The sequence below is a fragment of the Amyelois transitella genome, chromosome 2 (genome assembly GCF_032362555.1).
Source record: "Amyelois transitella isolate CPQ chromosome 2, ilAmyTran1.1, whole genome shotgun sequence".
Taxonomy (NCBI): Eukaryota; Metazoa; Arthropoda; class Insecta; order Lepidoptera; family Pyralidae; genus Amyelois; species Amyelois transitella.
In genome coordinates, this window is record NC_083505.1 from 987,247 (window position 1) to 1,007,489 (window position 20,243).

The window sequence follows — 20,243 nt, forward strand, 5'->3', positions numbered from 1 at the left end:
ATAATGTAAACACGCAAGTCCGTAAATTAATCTTCTACATTAAAACTTTTGAACACTAGGTTTTCATTAGAATAACAAATAGGTAGGCTACAATTTTCACGCAACCAAAGTAATATCACGTCTATATCCCTTGCGATCTAGACAGAGCTAACTATATTGAAAAGACTGATAGGCCACGTTCAGCTGTTTGGCTTAGTGATAGAATTGAGATTCAAATAGTGACAGGTTGCTAGCCCATCGCCTAAATCTAAAGTTTATAAGTCTGTCCCTTAGTCGCCTTTTACGACATTCATGGTAAACAGATGGAGTGATCCTATTCTTTTGCTTTTGGTACCGCAAACCACACTGCTATGATACATATATTCCAATTTAATCAAAAAAAATATGCAAAACAAACTACTCGTTAACAAACTTACACACACATAAATTACCATGAACTAAAAAAGTATTATAAAAATTATCTTCACACAAAAAAAAATCCTTGACTTCAACAAATTGTTGCCTCCCGCACTACGCCGTCCTATTATCCTGTGCCGGCCCTCGGTCCAGGCTGGCTCGCAGACCGTCTCCCAACTCTAAGGTGAGAGGACACGGGGGGCAACACTAGCTTCTAGGACACCAGACGTGAGTTTTACTTTGTTCCAGTAATCTCATCAATTTAATAGATAGGAGTATTATTAATTGAAATCTACTGCACTTCAAAAAGTTAAATATATTTTTATACTCGTAATGCACATAAGTACAGTTTTTGTCTTAAAGTTTACTACATTCATACATAAAATCACGTCTATATTCCTTGCGGAGTAGACAGAGCCAACAGCCTTGAAAAGACTGATAGGCTCCGTTCAGCTTTTTGGCTTGATGATGGAATTGAGATTCAAATAGTGACCTTATATTTACATAATGTAAGTATCATTTAGTACTTATTGAAAATTTAAAAAAATATTTCGTTTTTTAACGTATTATATATTTATTTCTATTTGGATCCCAATTCTATGATCAAGCCAAACAGCTGAACGTGGCCTATCAGTATTTTCAAAACTGTTGGCTTTGTCTACCTCGCAAGGGTTACTACGTGACTATATGTATGTACTGTACGTATGTACAAAGATATTCCTTTTAACTCTCACTATGTTAACACCACGAACATTTTCAGAAATCCGAAATGACGGTTAAGAAGCGCCCTTCAGACCTGACGAGCTTGGAGCGGTTCAACCTCTACTACAAGGAGAAAGAGGAACCGCTGACCAAGGGCCAGAAAGCCAAGCGGTTCATATGGAACCCCAAGACCAAGGAGTTCTGCGGGAGGACTGGATCCAGCTGGTGTGAGTAGACCTTTTTCTTTTACGTCTCATCATCATTATACGTTAGGAAAGAACCAACAATCTCTGAAAGACCGCGGCCTCTCAGGAATAAAGTTCAAAGACTGTAGAGTTATAGAAATAGGCTTATAAACTTGGGATTCTTCTTTTAGGCGATGGGCTAGCAACCTGTCACTATTTGAATCTCAATTCTATCATCAAGCCAAAAAGCTGAACGTGGCCTATCAGTCTTTTCACGACTGTTGGCTCTGTCTATCCCGCAAGGGATTTAGACGTGACTATATGTATGTATGTACTATAGAGTTATTTAAGGGGACTGGATCCAGCTGGTGTGAGTAGACCTTTTTCTTTCACGTCTCATTATCATTCTACATCAGGGCAAAACTTACAATTAAGGAAAGACTAAAAGACCGTAAGGAATAAACTTCATTTGGAACCCCAAGACTATACAGTTATTTGAGAGGACTGGATCCAGCTGATGTGAGTAGACCTTTTCATTCTATGTCTCAAGATCATCACATTTTAAGACAGAGCCAACAAAGTGACTCCGTCTGACATCTGCAACCATTGCCCTTTAAGGTACCTGACCCATACTGGATCAGGTAAAATCTGCCTATTCCCTTAGCGCTTTTTACCACATCCGTAGAATAGAGTGATCCTATTCTTAATACCGAAAACCGCACGGTACATCATATTCATTGAGCATTTGTACAAAATTCCATAGAACAGAAGGTCAGAACATCTTTGTGCGAGACTCACGCGCACGCGCAGGATGTTCGTAATGATCTCATTGCTTCAATTCCCGGCCGCCGCGGCTTCCGGCGACCGCTCCTTGGGATTTAAATACCAGTGGAATCCAGGGGAAACTAGACGAGATTAGTTAGTCTTTTGTATTTGGGACGAGCTTATATCCGCAGATTTGCCATCTTTAAAGTATAATTCCCGTAGCTACTATTCCAGTAGGAATAACAAAAAAAGCATAGTTACTTATGTTAATTTCCAAGATCTAAACTATCTAAGTTTCGTCAAAATCGGTACAGTGGTTCAGCCGTGAAGAAGTAACAAGAAAACTTACGTTATTTAAGACGAGATTTGGAGCAAGCCTTTGCATATATGGTACTATTGAAGGTTTCTCTGTCTCAATACCAAATATCATCCAAATCGGTCAAGCAGTTTTTAAGTTAATGGGTAACAAACATAAAAAATGCCAATATTTTCTTTTTGTAATGCTTTGTAAGTATGGAATTAAGGACGACTTGACGTAATAATCTCATCTCATTACCCCAATTCCACGCAGTTTCCGGCGCATGCGCTCCTTTTGATTTGAATACTAGTGAAATCCAAGGAAAACCAGACAGAATTAGTTAGACTTTGAGAAGTTATGGATGACTTGAATGAGGTAAAACCATACGTACATAAAATCACGCCTCTTTCCCGGAGGGGTAGGCAGAGAACCTCGTACCTCCTTCCACTTGCCACGATCTCGGGTACTTTTGACCTGACCCTTTACCAGGACGTCCTTAATTTGATCAAGATACGTTCGTCTAGGTCTTCCCACTCCGACCACATTAAACTAAATTTTGCTGCCTATGAAAATTGTGGGTCAATGTCTATTGACTGATCGTCTATATCCCTTGCGGGGTAGACAAATCTAGCCGACATTGAACGACTGATATGCCACATTCTGCTGTTAGGCTTAATTTGCTACATTGAAACATGATATATTATCTTATAAATATGTTAAATTTAGTTGCTAAACGACATACTTAAGCATACTAGATAGCCTATTAAATGAAATAGACATTTGTTTGTTCAATGTTACGTATGCTAGCCCATCGCCTAAAACAAGAATTTCAAATTTATAACCCTTTCTGTAAAGCCTAGCCTATCTTATAAAGAGATGACGTGGTCCTTTTATTTTTTATATAAGTACCGGTAACCACACGGCACCTATTTAAAATGTCCAACAATATGTTTTTCTCTGTTCCAGCCAAGATATGCCTATTCTACTTCACATTCTACAGCGCACTGGCCATTCTGGTAGCTATCTGCATGTGGACCTTCCTTCAAATGCTGGACCAGAGACAGCCCAAGTGGAAACTCCAGGAGAGCATCATCGGCACGAACCCAGGGCTCGGGTTCAGGCCCACGCCTCCAGAGGTCTCCAGCAGTGTGATCTGGTACAAAGGCAACGACCCAAACAGCCACCAGTTTTGGGTTAGGGAATTGTCCAGCTTTTTGACAGGTGAGATTTTAGGGTGCGCGGTAAATCTGGCTAGTTTCTGCGTGTGGTTACCGGCACAAATAGAAAAAGAACAGAACCACTCCTCTTTTCCATGGATGTCGTAAAAGCCGACTAATTAATGGCTTATAAACTTGGGATTCTTCTTTGAGGCGACAGGCTAGCAACCTGTCACTATTTGAATCACAATTCTATCATTAAGCCTGACAGCTGAACGTGGCCTATCAGTCTATCAAGACTGCTGGCTCTGATAACTATATATATAGGGATAAAGGCGTGATTATATGAATGAATGCCAAATTCTTTCATTTTCCATTTCAGCGTACAAAAGAGACGGCAAAAAAGCCGGTGCGGGTCAGAACATCCACAACTGTGACTTCAAGCTCCCTCCCCCGGCCGGGAAGGTCTGTGATGTGGACATCAGCGCCTGGGGTCCCTGCGTCGAGGGGAACCACTTCGCGTACCACGCCTCAACACCTTGCATCTTCCTCAAGCTGAACAAGATCTACGGGTGGAAGCCAAGCTTCTACAACAGCTCTGATGCTCTGCCGAAGGCCATGCCTGAGGACTTGAAGGAACACGTCAAGAATATTACCGCGTATGATAAGAATTATGTAAGTTCTTCAGTAGCATATGTATCATATATCCTACATACATACATAAAATCACGCCTCTTTGCCGGAGGGGTAGGCAGAGACTACCTCTTTCCACTTGCCACGATCTCTGCATACTTCCTTCGCTTCATCCACATTCATATATCCTACTTATATTATAAATGCGATTATGGATGTTGGTTAATCTTTCACGCAAATAGTACTGAATTGATTACGATGAAATTTGGTATGTAGGTAGCTGAACTCAGAATAACATACAGGCTACTTTTTATCCCGGAGTTCCCGTGGGATTTATTGTTTTGTTATGATAAAAGTTTTACGCGGACGAAGTTGTGGGCGGCCTCTTGTACATAATAAATGTTAAAGAACGTCATCTTCCGCTAAATACTCATTTTTACCAACTGAAAAATATATTCTAAATACCTACTTCTTCTTAAATTTACTATCAAAAATTTGAATCTTCTTTTAGGCGATGTGCTAAATAACCGTCACTAGCTACCAATCTTCTCAAGACTTTGGCATTGTCTACCCCGTAAATGACAAAGTCGTGATATGTGAATGAATTTTTTTTAATCTCTTTAAATCTCAGATCTATCATTCAGCCAAACAGCTAAACGTGGTCAGTCTTATCAATGCTGTTGGCTACCCCGCAAGGGATATATACGTGATTATATGTATGTATGTATCTTTATTTTTTCTATCTTTTCAGTTGAACATGGTGTGGGTATCCTGTGAGGGGGAAAACCCCGCCGACCGCGAGCACATTGGTCCAATCCAGTACCTGCCTTATAGGGGCTTCCCCGGGTACTACTTCCCGTACACCAACCAGGAGGGCTACCTCAGTCCCTTGGTCGCCGTCCACTTTCAGAGGCCGAAGAGTAAGTATCACTTAATACATACATACAAAAAATCACGTCTATATCCCTTGCGGGGTAGACAGAGCCATCAGTCTTGAAAAGACTGATAGGCCACGTTCAGGTTTTTAGCTCGATGATAGAATTGAGATTTAAATAGTGCCAGGATTCTAGCCTGTCGCCTAAAAGAAGAATCCCAAGTTATAAGCCTATCCTTTAGTCGCCTTTTAAGACATCCATGAGAAAGAGATGGAATGGTCCTATTCTTTATTTTAATGGTGACGGGAATCACACGGCGACACGAGTCTCATAATAATTTTTTAAAATTAAGATATAGTCTGAACATTGAGCAACTTAAATCTAGGAGTCTGCATGGATCTTTCATCAAAGGGAGTACTCCTCCTGAATTCTGACAGTAGACTGTAGGACTGCACATTAGGGTATTAGCATTAGTTTCCAACTGGAAGTCGCCAAAACTGAGGCTTATTTTGGAAAGATATGATGGTCGTTGGTAGGCAATCGAAAAGAGTCCTTGCAAGATCCAAAGATTCTTTAGAGAATTGGTTTTGGGGTGTTTCTTTTTAGTACCTTATCGATCAGATTTCGGCGATAAGAGAACCTTGGGCTCTTCCTAGGGTCAAACGCTAGGATAATAATCATAATGTTTCATTTCCAGCTGGCATGCTGATCAACATCGAATGTCGTGCGTGGGCGCACAATATAAAGTACGACCGCCACGAAGGCATGGGTTCCGTGCACATTGAGATCATGATTGAATAATTTTGTGATTTTTCTAAGACTTTAAAAAAAAACATTCGAAATTTGAATTATTTGTTGCTGTTTAAATCTAGTCTTTTTTTTCCAAAGAGAACTGTTTAATTGCTGCGTATAATTAATTCATTGTTATTTATTTTTTTCGATTTAAAAATGGAAGAGTGATTTGTAAAGACGCGAAAATTGTTTGCTGTCGTCATATAATTGGCCAATGTTTACAGCTTTTCATCAGTCTTGCATGCATTTTGACAGAATAACTTAAAAAATTTAATGAACCCTGGTACTAATTTGAAAATTTTAAATATTTTTCTAAATAGGTACAAATCTAAAATCTTCTACGAACTTCTTATTCATTCTAATGTTATGTGATTTCAAGAATTAGGTAAAACCAGATTATTACAAAAAGCTGTGAATTGTATTTATTACGAATGTCATTTTAGACGTACGAATGAGAAGTCAATTATAATTGAGTGTGAAATAAATTACGCTATTGTTTTATACATTGTTTCAATGCCAAACTCTCATTTCCAATTGGGATTTGACGCCTTGTTAATCGTATAAGAAGTACCTATAGATTGTGTGTGCTGTGTGGAATAGTAACACTATTCTATTTTAGATGAATTGACTACAAACAAAAGCACTAACTGCATCTAAAATTCTCAACATTTTCGACACCAGCTTTCGTGACTGACAAGTGACAAAACTGACAATTTTTATACATACATACAAACATAAGGTCACGTCTATATCCCTTGCGGGGTAGACAGAGCCAACAGTCTTAAAAAGACTGAATGGCCACTTTCAGCTATTTAGCTTAATGATAGAATTGTGATTCAAATAGTGACAGGTTGCTAGCCCATCGCCTAAAAAAGAATCCCAAGTTTGTAAGCCTACTTTTACTCAATATATTTATTTTAGCAATTAACAGAAAACAAAAGCACTAACTGCATTTAAATTCTCAAGATTTTTGACACCAACTCTCGTGACAAGTGACAAACTGTCAACTATAGGTAGTTACCTAATTCTCACAAACTTTAAAAGCACTAAAACTTCAACAGTTGAGTTTTCCATCTCTCTCTCTCTCTGTCTGATGAGAGATATTTTATCCCAAACTGACATAAAACCTCCAAGGCTGCTGTAAATGAAAAAAAACATACTTAATTCCCCGCGGGGTAGACAGAGCAGACAGCCTCGAAAAGGCTGATAGGCCACGTTCAGCTGTTTGGCTGATAATGATAGAATTGAGATTCAAATAGTGACAGGTTGCCAGCACAACGCCTAAAAAAGCATCGCAAGTTCATAATCCCTGAGTCGCCTTTTACGACATCCATGAGAAAGAGATGGAGTGGTCCTATTCTTTTTTGTTTTGGTGCCGGGAACCTCACGCACAAGAAAAAACAGTTTATCACATAAATGTATTTATTACTAACCTTTATTTAAGTACTTATTCCTTAAATGTCTGTAATGAGACATTTTTAAACAAAATCTAAAAATATCGTGACTAGAAACAAACTAATCTACACTGATTAAGATATGTTTGTTTTGTAATGGATAAATTTGAAACTACAGAACCAAAATTAAACTTCATGACATGTAAATGATAGAAATTTTATGGATTCTTGCTTCAGAACAAGTTTCTATTTCGATCCCGTGGTCAGGAAGGTAAAGAAAGAGATGCCAAATTAAATAAAATTAAATCCTGTGACCCTGTGACTTTGTAAGTGGTGAATTGACTACTAAAAATATAACTAGAACAGTCTTCGCAATATGAACGTATGCGCGTTATTTAATTAGTTAAATTTTTATTGGATCGAAAAACTTAATCTCTTTAATTATTTAAAATTGTAAATCTTAATAGAAAGGCGCTTACTATTTTGATTTCTGTGACATTAATTTTGGATTTAAAATTATACTTATCAAAGAAATCTAAATAGTGACCTTCTATAAGTTTAAAGGTTTACAATTCTATTAAATTTATTTTTATTTTTATTGATAGTGGAAGAAGAGAGAGAATTCTCTTAAAATTCTGCATGAAATGTGTGATTGAACATTTTTTTTAAATACTAAGGCACTGGTAGTTTCTACGAGACCAGTCTTTAATCGATCATGACCTCCAGATGCGTGGAGCCGAGACGGTTCTTGAGGCTCTCGGAGTACCTGATGTTCTTGGCCCAAGCCCTGCAGCGGATGTTGATGATCTGACCCCCTGAAAAATTAGGCAGCTGAAGTCACAATACAACACTGTAATGAACATATGCTTCTGCAAGGGAATATAATACAAATTAAAAAAAAATCTTAATTTATAAATTAAACAAATATACAAGGAGAGTGTGGAGTGTGGAGGGATAGGTCGGAGTGGCCTACGAACGTATCTTGATCAAATAAAAGAGGTCCTGGCAAAGGGTCAGTTGAGTTAGGCTCGTAGTAAGTTCGAGACTTGTGTTACGAGATACTTACTCAACGATACTACCTTTTATAATAAATACTTAAGGACGTCCTGGTAAAGGGTTAGATCAAAAGTACCTACCCGAAACCGCCGAGCTTGCATGAAGAGAGTTATGAATGTGGATGAAGCGAAAGAAGTAGGCAGAGATCGTGGCAAGTGAAAAGATGTAGTCTCTGCCTACCCCTCTGGGAAATGGGCGTGATTTTATGTATGTATATTACGCAGCTGAAACCACTGAATGGATTTCACTGATATTAGTCATAGTAACATACATATATTTATGACGTGGTAACATTAAAAGTGTAATTTCAGAAATCAGACAAGAACAAAGTTTAACGGAGACCAAAGTCAAAGTTACCTACCAATTTGCGCCTTTTTAAAGCATTGGTGCCGTGTGGTTCCCGGCACCGATACAAAAAAGAATAGGACCACTCCATCTCTTTCCCACGGATGTCGTAAATGGGCTACTAAGGGATAGGATTACAAACTTGGGATTCTTTTTTAGGCGATGGGCTAGCAACCTGTCACTATTTGAATCTCAATTCTATCATTAAGCCAAATAGCTGAACGTGGCCATTCAGTCTTTTCAATACTGTTGGCTCTGTCTACCCCGCAAGGGATATAGACGTGACCATATGTATGTATGTATGTATGTTAAAGCATTTTTTGAGTTAAAGGTGTTACCTAGAACACGTCTCAGAATAATTCTGCTTACAAGCCTTCGTACACCACAAAATCACCCACAGAAAATTAATATAATTAAACTAAGCTTTCTGTAAGCTTACCGATGTAATACAAAAAGACATCTTATTAGACTTTATAGATAAGATTTAGAAGTTTGATATCAACCTAATACTAAATTCTAATGCTCACTTGTCGGATTCTGTAGTTCCACAAAGACCAAAGGACTCAGGTATCCAGGCGTGTTGTCGTATGGGAAATAGGACTGGGAGAACCCTGGTTGGGGGTAGTACTTCAAGGATCCCAGGGCGTCCTTGTCAGCCCCACGCTCCCCTTCGCATGATACCCATACTTTACGACGCTGAAATAAATAAGGTATTTTATCAGCTTCAAGCTGAAAGCTGAAGTGCCGTGTGGTTCCCGGCACTAATAGGAAAAGAATAGGACCACTCCATCTCTCTCCCATGGATGTCGTGAAAGGCGACTAAGGGGTAGGCTTATATACTTGGGATTCTTCTTTTAGGCGATGGGCTAGCAACCTGTCACTATTTGAATCTCAATTCTATCTTAAAGCAAAATAGCTGAACGTGGCCTATCAGTCTTTTCAAGACTGTTGGCTCTGTCTACCCCGCAAGGGATATAGACGTGATTATATGTATGTATGTATGTTCAAGCTGAAATCTTGGAAGGCAAATTCTCTGATCTGAGTCTTTGCCTGTCCTCACTTCCACTTTGGTCGTTATACACGCTTCATCTTCAGACTTATTTTAAACGTAGTTAGGTATCACGTCGATAAAAGTTCTGTTCGCAAAGAAAAATACAATAACTCTTTTTTGGACCACAATAAATTACAGTAAATTCACAATCATGTATTAAAAAGTGCCGTGTGGTTCCCGGCACTTATAAAAAAAGAATAGGACCACTCCTTCTCTTTCTCATTGATGTAGTAAAAGGCGCCTAAAGGATAGGATTTTAAACTTGGGATTCATCTTTTTGGCAATAGGCTAGCAAACTGTCACTGTCAGTATTTGAATCGCAATTCTATCATCAAGTCAAGAAGCTGAACGTGCTTTATCAGTCTTTTCAAGACTGTTAGATCTGTCTAACCCGCAAGGGATATATAGGTACGTGATTATATGTATGTATGTATGTATTACCTGTTCATGCGCTGTATGTTCAGTCATGTAATCCTTGATATGCTGAGGTATTTCTTCAGGTAATTCTTCGAGAGTGTCAAAGTAGTCGGGCTTGAATCCGTATAACTGGAAAATATATCCTACTTATATTATAAATGCGAAAGTTTGTGAGTATGTCAGTATGGATGTTTGTTACTCATTCGCGCAAAAACTACTGAACCGATTACGATGAAATTTAGTATGTGGGTATATAGCCGAAGACCCAGAATAACATATAGGCTACTTTTTATCCCGGAGTTCCCGCGGGATTGATAGGGTTTCCATGCGGACGAAGTCGCGGGCGGCCTCTAGTATGAAATAATTTCAATATGCCCGTAGATTTGCGTTAAAATAAATACAACATAACTTACAGATTGAGTTAAAACTACGAGTATTTAAAACAAAAAAATTTTTGCTCCGCCGAAGTTAACTCAAGGTTCATTAGAACTGTTAAAACCTATGACAATGATTTAGGATTTGCTCTGTCATCCCGGGGATCTAATCCAAGTGAGATGGTGATCAGGGAAAGTGATAGTGAAGAAAGAATTCTTTTCTTCATTCTTCAGAACGCACAACACATAAAATAAATAGAAATTAAAATTACCTGGTGGCAATATAAAAAATAATAGGGCCACTCCATCTCTTTCCCATCGATGTCGTTAAAGTTGACTAAGGGATAGGCTTATAAGATTGGGATTCTTATTTTAGGCGATGGGCTAGCATCACTATTTGAATGTCAATTCTATCACTAAGCCTAACAGCTGAACGTGACCTATTGTCTTTCAAGACTGCTGGCGCTGTCTACACCGGGACCCCGATAAGGGATAAAGACGTGATTATATGAATGAACTAGCTGTGCCCGCGACTTCGTCCGCATGGAATAGTTATTTTGGGCATCATTGAAGCCCTCAAGGATGAATAATTTCCCCCGCTTGTTTCACATTTTCCATTATTTCTTCGCTCCTAATAGTTGTAGCGTTATGTTATAATAGCCTAAAGCCTTCCTCGATAAATGGTCTATTCAACACAAAAATAATTTTTCAATTCGAACCAATAGCTCCTCAGATTAGCGCGTTCAAACAAACAAAGTCTTTAGCTTTATAATATTAGAATAGATGAATGAAATTGAAATTGAAATAATCATACTTTGTTCAACTTGATAACGAAGCATGGCTTGTCGCTGCTGTAGCCATAGTCAGTCTCCTTGGTGCAAGCCCGGAGCCTGGTCACATCGAAGGAGCAGACCTCATCCCGGGGCGGTCGCATCTCGTTAGGACAGTCTATCTGGTTCACCCCCCGGTTCACCAGTAAGGATTTGTTCTCGTACGCTGGAAATGAAAGGGAAAATTTTACATGAAACAGCTTTTCGAATATACTAGAATAGAATAGAGTAGATTTATCTTCAAAATTGGATACAAGGTATCACTTATTGACGTCACATCACTTAGATCTAATTATATCTACTACTGCTTCCAAAGCGCATGTGCACTATTAAGGCTTACTAAGATAGGAGCTTCAGTAATTAATAGCATACATATGGTCATATCATATGGTCATATATAGTAGTAGGTCGACTATATCCCTTGCGGGGTAGACAGAGCCAACAGTCTTGAAAAGACTGAATGGCCACGTTCAGCTATTTGGCTTAATGATAGAATTGAGATTCAAATAGTGACAGGTTGCTAGCCCATCGCCTAAAAGAAGAAACCCAAGTTTTAAGCCTATCCCTTAGTCGCCTTTACGACATCCGTGACCATCCAAACTTGAAGCTGCTATGTGCCGTTAATTCATGTCATATCTATATATATCTAATTGTTCATAACAAAATTTTGACAAACAAAATTATTTGCCGTGTGGTTCCCGGCACCAATACAAAAAATAATAGGACCACTCCATCTCTTTCCCATGGATGTCGTAAAAGGCGACTAAGCGATAGGCTTACAAACTTGGCATTCTTTTTTAGGCGATGGGCTAACAACCTGTCACTAGTTGAATCTCAATTCTATCGTTAAGCCAAATAGCTGAACGTAGCCATTCAGACTTTTCAAGACTGTTGGCGCTGTCTACGCCGCAAGGGAGATAGACGTGACCATACGTATGTATGTAAAATTTTGAAATTTCGCTCTCTTTCATCATACCATAAAGCCACTTACGGTTCAGAAACTCATTCAAGTTGTCTATGTACTTCTGGTACTGCGTCCGGTTGCCTCGGGTGTACCAGATCAAAGCACCCTCCTCGTAGATCAGCGGCCGGTGACCCATCCCGGGGTTGTCGCCTGGAACAGGTTACACAAGACTATTTTAAACTTCAGTTACTAATTAAAAATAGTGTTCTCGAAAATGCCGTGCGGTTCCCGGCACCGATGAAAAAATGAATAGGACCACTCCATCTCGTTCCCATGGATGCTGGCTTATAAACTTGCGATTCTTCCTTTAGACGATGGGCTAGCAACCCGTCACTATTTGAATCTCAATTCCATCATAAAGCCAAACAGCTGAACGTGGCCTATCAGTTTTTTCAAGACTGTTGGCTCTGTCTACCCCGCAAGGGATATAGACGTGATAATATGTATGTATGTATTTTACCAATGATGGAGTCAGCTAGCTGGAAGTACGGGATCTTCTCGTCCATGGTGTACAGCAGCCCCGTCATGCAGATGGAGAAGAAGATGATGATGCAGATGTACATCACCAGGTAGATCAGCCCGATCACACCTGGAATATGTAAATATCCATCAGAATCCAAAACCACTAAATTTGTGTGTGAAAGTCTTTCCTTCTGTAAAGCTTGAACGAAGCTACGGCTGAACTACTAAACGTACTATAACAAAGAACTTGGCAAAAAATAACGTTAATTCTTGTTGGTGCCTCATGGGTTGCCTCTCCACCCATTATTCTTCAGCAAGGATTACAGGAAGGTTGGTAGAGCCGTGGGTTGTGATGTGATAGCCCAAACCGCTGGTTCTAGAGATTTCACATCTATACTAATATTATAAAGCTGATGAGTTTGTTTGAACGCGCTAATCTCAAGAAAATTCTTTTTGTGTTGAATAGACCATTTATCGAGGAAGGCTTTAGGCTTTATAACATCACGCTGCAACTATTAGGCACGAAGAAAAAATGGAAAATGTGAAAAAAACGGGGGAAATTGTTTATCCTTGAAGGCTTCAATGATGCCCAAAATAACTATTCCACGCGGTCTAAGTCGCGGGCACAGCTAATATATTATATACATTGTGTTTTCAAGAAGATTTCCCAAGTGGAAACACTCCCACAGGAATTTTGGGAAATCTTTTTTCCAGCCGCATAAAATCATTCCGTTTTATATTTTATTCCGAGTTGCGGGCGTACTCCAATTAGATATGAAGATATCTTCAATCACAAGACTTATTGTACTAAATAGTGCTAAAATAACAAATTTGAACGATCATTATGCTATTATGGCTATTCATACCACTCGCAAATTAGGTGCTAAGTGCTAAATAACGTCTCGTATATTTGTCTGTACGTAATGATATGAAATTGGAAGCAAATAGTAGCTCTACTTGGCTAGGCATATTAAAAGAAATGTATATTTCTATACTTTCTTCAATTGAATCTTTACAATAATAAATACTTACTTATAAATGGTTATCTTTATAAGTAAGTATTTAGCATAAAATATAGTATCGTTGAGTTAGTATCTCATAACACAAGTTTCGAACTTACTTCGTAACTAACTCAGTAATATGTCCCTTATATATATACATATATTTATTACTTATTTCATGATAGATAACGGGTGAAGAGACAATAACTCATGATGTTAATGAAACTACATTACATAAAAATTTTGCAACCCAGGTCATTTATAATCCACGCTTAATCTTCCGCCATAATTAAGCAGTGTTGAATCCAATTAGTTACAAGCTCCTTGGTATGAGTACGTAGTTAGTTGATCCTTAGCGAATCGATTCTCGCCGAAATAGCCCAATGCTCGGCCGTGGTACGTGTTTACTTTACATTACTCGGTGGAATACTGACGAAACCATTTCCGTTTCGACGAGGTCGACAGTCCCTGGAGGATTTTGAAGGCTGTTTTTTTTTTACTACAAGATTTGTGGTAGTAAGGAAGAATGCCTTTGCGAAAACCCTCGACTTTGAAGCGGTCTTTGTGCAAAGATTTCCTGCAAGTATAAGTGATGTGACGGCACTGCGCGTATTTTAACTAACATTTTCTATGTCGTTTTTTACGACATAGGTACATACATATAATCACGTCTATATCCCTTGAGGGGTAGACAGAGCCAACAGTTTTGAAAAGACTGATAGGCCACGTTCAGCTGTTTGGCATTATGATAGAATTGAGATTCAAATAGTGACAGGTTGCTAGCCCATCGCCTAAAAATATAAGCTCAAGTATAAGCCTATCTCTTAGTCGCCTTTTACGACATCCATGGTAAAGACATGGAGTGGTGCTATTCTTTTTTGTATTTGTGCCGGGAACCACGCGGACATAAAAATTATCTACTAATTCCCAATTATTATCTACGGCATTATAAATTTGATATAACAAATTTATAATCCATGGAAATATGAAAGATATTTATGTGGTATACAATCAAACAGACTGTACCTACAGTGAAAATATTATGTGTATATGTATGTACCGAGGCCGGACTATTTGCGGAGAACGTAAACTGCGGTGTGACGTCAGTAAGCAATATTTTCCGATACATTACCTAAATTGAGACGCGTGAGTTTACCGCTTCTGTATATTCTTATACTTACTAGCCGTGCCCGCGACTTCGTCCGCGTGGAATAGTTATTTTGGGCATCATTGATGATGAATAATTTTCCCCGTTTTTTGTTTTTTCACATATTCCATTATTTCTTTGCTCCTTATAGTTGCAGCGTGATGTTATACCTATAGCCTAAAGCTCGATAAATGGTCTATTCAATGCAAAAAGAATTTTTCAATTCGAACCAGAGGGTTCTGAGATTAGCGCGTTCAAACAAACAAACATCACGCTGTAACTTTTATGAGCGAAGTAGTAATGGAAAATGTGAAAAAACAGGGGAAATTATTCATCCTTGAGGGCTTCAATGATGCCCAATTTCATTCACGCAGACGAAGTCGCGGCCACAGCTTGTGTATTATAAGATTTGTCGGTGAATCTATAAATTTTGCATATTCATGATAAGTCATGATGCCGGTAGACTGAAATAAACTCTAGTGAAACGTCGAATTGGAAGTGATGCGTAATGATTCATACATTATAGTATATTTCTATCAGTACCTATGTGATGATATGGACGACGAATAAATGATATTTATGGTTTTATGACTGTGCCTTGTGGTTCGCGGAAATTGAGAATAGGATCTTTCTAGAATAAGTCCCGGTTGCGTCCTGAAGATTCAGACTTTGGATACTTCTTTCAGGCGATGCGACGGGCTAGCAACCTGTCACTATTCGAATCTCAATTCAATCAGTAAACCAAACAGCTGAACGTGGCCTATCAGTATTTACAAGACTGTTGGCTCTGTTTACCCCGCAAACGATATATACGTGATTATATGTATGTATGTATCTACTACTAAGTGCGAAACGAAGACTGTGCCCATTTCAGCAAGTAATGAAAAGTGTGCGTAATGGAAAACTCCACTATACTGGGGGTGGCTTGACATACCGCACCTATCGGATCGCACTGTAGAGGAATAATAAGTATTTGGTGTCTTATAGAGTGCGCGTCAAGTACTTCACGGCGGGAACTTTCGTTATGAAGATTTGTTCGAAACCGCTTTCATTAAATACTAGCCGTTAACCGCAATTCCCGTTTTTGTATGTGAAAAGGGGCGAATTTCTGGAAAAAGGAGGAACATTATTATGATTTTCTCTGATCTCTTTGCCAAAAAATCATGAAAGTTGTTTAGAATGTATTCACGACAAACAAAAAACAGTTTTCTCATTATTATATTAGTATGGAAGTGATATTCGGAGTTGAAAGTTGTAAGAAACTTAATAATACTTCGACATGTTACCGAGAAAAGGGTTTCCCCGTTTTTTTTTCCACATATTCCATTATTTCTTCGATCTTAAACTTTATATAGCAAAAAGATTTTTTCAATTCGAACCAGTAGTTCCTGAGATTATCGCGTTCAAACAATCAAGCAAACTCATCAGCTTTGTAATATTAGTATAGATTAAAGTTAATAATCAAAGTTATATAATCTAAATTCGAAATTCTGATTGTTCTTCAACTTCTAGCGACTGCGCACTCCAGATGTACCTCATGTGAACTCTATGGATCGCACCCATCTTTACGACGATTGTTATAGGTGTAAGGTAGAAATTGAAGGTTATTGTTTGCGAGAATTGGCTATGGATACCTATATTTCATAACTCACTTTTAATAAAAAAATTAATATACCTATTTTAGCGTTTAAATTTAAAAGATTCCTTTTAGACTAAGGGCTAATCGACCTGTCTAAATAAGTATTTCTTAATTCTCGTGTAGTTTCTACTCGCTTAGTAATTTTTACTCATTTTTCAAGAATTCTTCTCCCGTTCATGTATATACATACATATAATCACGTCCTTATTACTTACGGGTAAGAGCTAACGGTATTGACAAAAACAGAAAAGCCCAGACCATCGTCTAAAAGAGAAATCCTAAGTTTATGTGTATTCCTATGATTTAATTTTTCAATCTGCACGAGAAACAAGCAGCTGGCATACACACGTATGTACTTAAAAAATACATACATACATATCATCACGTCTCGACCCTTGCGGGTCAGAGCCAACAGTCTTGAAAAGACTTATAGGCCACGTTCAGCTATTTCGATTTAAGATAGAATTGAGATTCAAATAGTGACAGGTTGCTAGCCCATCGCCTAAAAGAAGAATCCCAAGTTTATAAGCCTATCCCTTAGTCGCCTTTTACGACATCCATGGGAAGAGATGGAGTGACCTATTCTTTTTTCTATTGGTGCTGGGAACTACACGGCAAAAAATAAAAAATATACCTTTAAATATATACCTTTACTACCAGACCAGCGTGAAAACTATACATTCAATAATACTCGTACATTAAAGATACATTGTAAAGTTCGTTAAAAACTCATAGTTTTAAACATAATTACAAGTTATCTACTAACTTTGTAATTACATATTTCATTACTAAATGATGTTTCAGCAGATGAATATTGATATAATGTAGTATTTAAGTTTATTAATGTTGGGTTCTAAAAGAACCAATAAATCTTTTCTGTGGAATGTTCTAGGTATGTTCTTCATCATTATCGGCGTAAGTCACAATTTTATCCTCTCTGGTGAGAGGCCCAGAGTTCGGTCATAAATACAATCCTTTTTATGGTCCTTTTCATCTTTTTACACAAGGCGACTCCATCCCTCCCGCAACCTTTACAGGGGGATCCTAATTTATTAAATATAAATAAATAAATATATACGGGACAAATTACACAGATTGAGTTAGCCTCGAAGTAAGTTCGAAGCTTTACCTACGTTACGAGATACTAACTCAACGATAGGTAGGTACTATATTTTATAATAAATACTTATATAGATAAAAATCCAAGACCCAGGCCAATCAGAGAAAGTTCGTTTCTCATCATGCCCTGGCCGGGATTGGAACCCGATACCTCCGGTGACAAAGACAAGCGCACTACTGCTGCGCCACAGAGGCCGTCAAGTATTCAAGGAGTGATACCCAGGGGTCAGCTAAGTTTTTAAGGTAAGTCAGATTTTGGCACGAAGCGATTCACATCTGACCTCCGCAACCTTTACAGGGGAACCTTAACCCGTATTGTAATGTGCATGTATCATCGCGATGTTATCTCCCACTTTAAGAACATAGGTTATAAATTGATTAAAGTTATAGTGTCATTTCACAACCTAGGTATTCTGATATGCACCCTTAAATTTAAGTAGGTTCCATAACTATATAGAGCTAAGCTTGATATGCTATCAAAGCAAATGTTCTTCCTCTCCAGAGAGATGAGGCTGTAACCAGGACTAACGCCGCCGGGAAGAATAATGTCATTTGCTTTGAACAATTTCTTTTATTGAACTTCATATTGTCCTAATGTGATGTGTCTGTCTCCGAATTATTTTATGTATTTTTATGGTCAAACATAGGCTACTTCGTCTAAAACTGAGAATCCCGCGAGAACAAGAAACCGGGAATTTTACGTGGAATAAGCTGCGAGCTAAAGTTATTTTTTTTACAATAATTGTAGATTTATTGCCCGTCATAAAAATTTATTACAGTCGATTGTTGACAGTTTAATCTCAATATTACTTTCTGGATGGTAATTCCACTGAGTACGAAAAAAAAAAGAAATTATAGTTAGTATATTTTACGACATCCATGGGAAAGAGATGGAGTGGTCCTATTCTTTTTTTGTATTGGTGCCGGGAACCACACGGCATTGGCATAATGCATAAAAAAACACACGAGATGAGCTATATTAGGATAGGTACTCACCCCATCTATGCGGCGTGCGCCCCAAAAACTTCCCCTCCTCTGGGTTCCATATAGCGTACTGGATCCTCTGCAAGAAAGGTCTATCTGGTGGTCTCCTGCAGTAGTTGACTTCACCATTCTGCTTGTGAGCGCCCATGGTGGAGACTGACTGAATTCTGAACGCGAGCAACCGCGGATAAGGAACGTAGAATATCAAGATATAGAGTGAAATTGCAAGCGATGTTTTGTACCTATGAACCGTTGTCTCTTAGAGGATAAGGCCTCTAGGGCGAAAACTTCATTGGAAGTGATTTATTAATTTTTTCTTGTAATTGTATAAATTACTGTGCAATAAAGATATTACAAACTTCAATCTCAATTCTAGTCATTTTTATACACAACAAGATATTTAAGTGCGCAAATGTGTCTATCAGAAAGTCTTGGTTGAGACTTCAGTGTAGATTCTTGACCATTTTCAGTAACTTGAAGTTGGAAGAGGTTATCGACAAATCTATCATCTTGCTTCAGCCAAAACGACAGAAACCCATGTTCCTTCTTAGGGTAGGAAGTCACAAGTAGTAACCACCATATCATACATAATATGGTTACGTCTATATCCCTTGCGGGGTAGACACAGCCAACAGTCTTGAAAAGACTGAATGGCCACGTTCAGCTATTTGGCTTAATGATAGAATTGAGATTCAAATAGTGACAGGTTGCTAACCCATCGCCTAAAAAAGAATCTCAAATTTGTAAGCCTATCCCTTAGTCGCCTTTTACGACATCCATGGGAAAGATATGGAGTGGTCCTATTCTTTTTTGTATTGGTGCTGGGAACCACACCGCATTGGCATAATGCATAAATATTATGAAATATTAATAAATGGTTTAATTATTTACATTGACTTCTACTGTACTTACCTTTGATCACTTATATACTGCTATAGTCAATGAAGTAGTGGATATCCACCTAAATCTTTAACTATAGTCGCCCGCCCAGCCTTCAATTATCATTGAATGAAACTTATACTTTATTACTAAGCGATGGGTCATTGTGTAATATGATGGACCTACCTAGCATCGGAGTCGCTTCATGTAAAAACCTGACTCACCCAATCCAAGCTCAAGGTAAAAGCGTTACCAGTGCACCTTCTGAAAAGGATGTTACTTAAAGAAAGAAGTTTATATCTTTCTTTTTTTATTATTAAACGGTTTTATTTAGCTCACCCCGTTTGTTTTATTTATTCTTGGGTCAAATTTAGTAATTCAAATTTCACCCTCTTCCTGTCAACCGATTAATCTGAAATTTTGTATACACTTTGGATTTTGGTGACAATATAATTATGTTTATTCATTATCATTATAAATTCAAGATGGCCGCCGTTACAAAATGGCGGATAATTTAGGTTTCATTAATCCCATCAATATGGGTATCAAATGAAAGGGCTCAACAAGCAGAATACAATATACTATAAAAAATTGAAATCCAAGATGGCGGCATCTACAAAATGGCGGATAACTTAGGTTTTATCAATCCCATCAACATGGGTATCAAATGAAAGGTCTCAACAAGTAGAATACAATTTACTATTCAAAATTAAAATCTAAGCAGTGGGATAAAATGTAGCCTATGTTACTCCTGAAGGTTAAGTCTATCCCTGTGCCA

General features: G+C 38.1%; 2 protein-coding genes across 2 annotated transcripts; one reads left to right on the plus strand and one right to left on the minus strand.

The window, feature by feature from the left end:
• The first annotated feature begins 569 nt into the window (after positions 1 to 569).
• On the plus strand, positions 570 to 5,812 carry LOC106136844 (sodium/potassium-transporting ATPase subunit beta-2). The gene is made up of 6 exons (XM_013337503.2): positions 570 to 624; positions 1,157 to 1,325; positions 3,313 to 3,567; positions 3,886 to 4,178; positions 4,888 to 5,056; positions 5,709 to 5,812. The coding sequence occupies exons 2-6, from the start codon at positions 1,166 to 1,168 to the stop codon at positions 5,810 to 5,812; spliced, it is 981 nt and encodes a 326-aa protein (XP_013192957.1). The 5' UTR covers positions 570 to 624; positions 1,157 to 1,165.
• Positions 5,813 to 7,229: 1,417 nt separating this feature from the next.
• Positions 7,230 to 18,741, minus strand: LOC106136838 (sodium/potassium-transporting ATPase subunit beta-2). Its single transcript, XM_013337496.2, has 7 exons — positions 18,599 to 18,741; positions 12,695 to 12,823; positions 12,262 to 12,384; positions 11,255 to 11,436; positions 10,091 to 10,195; positions 9,126 to 9,294; positions 7,230 to 8,012 (listed from the first exon to the last, which is right to left on the minus strand). Exons 1-7 carry the CDS (start codon positions 18,732 to 18,734, stop codon positions 7,903 to 7,905), a joined length of 954 nt encoding a protein of 317 aa, XP_013192950.1. The 5' UTR covers positions 18,735 to 18,741; the 3' UTR covers positions 7,230 to 7,902.
• Positions 18,742 to 20,243: the final 1,502 nt, after the last annotated feature.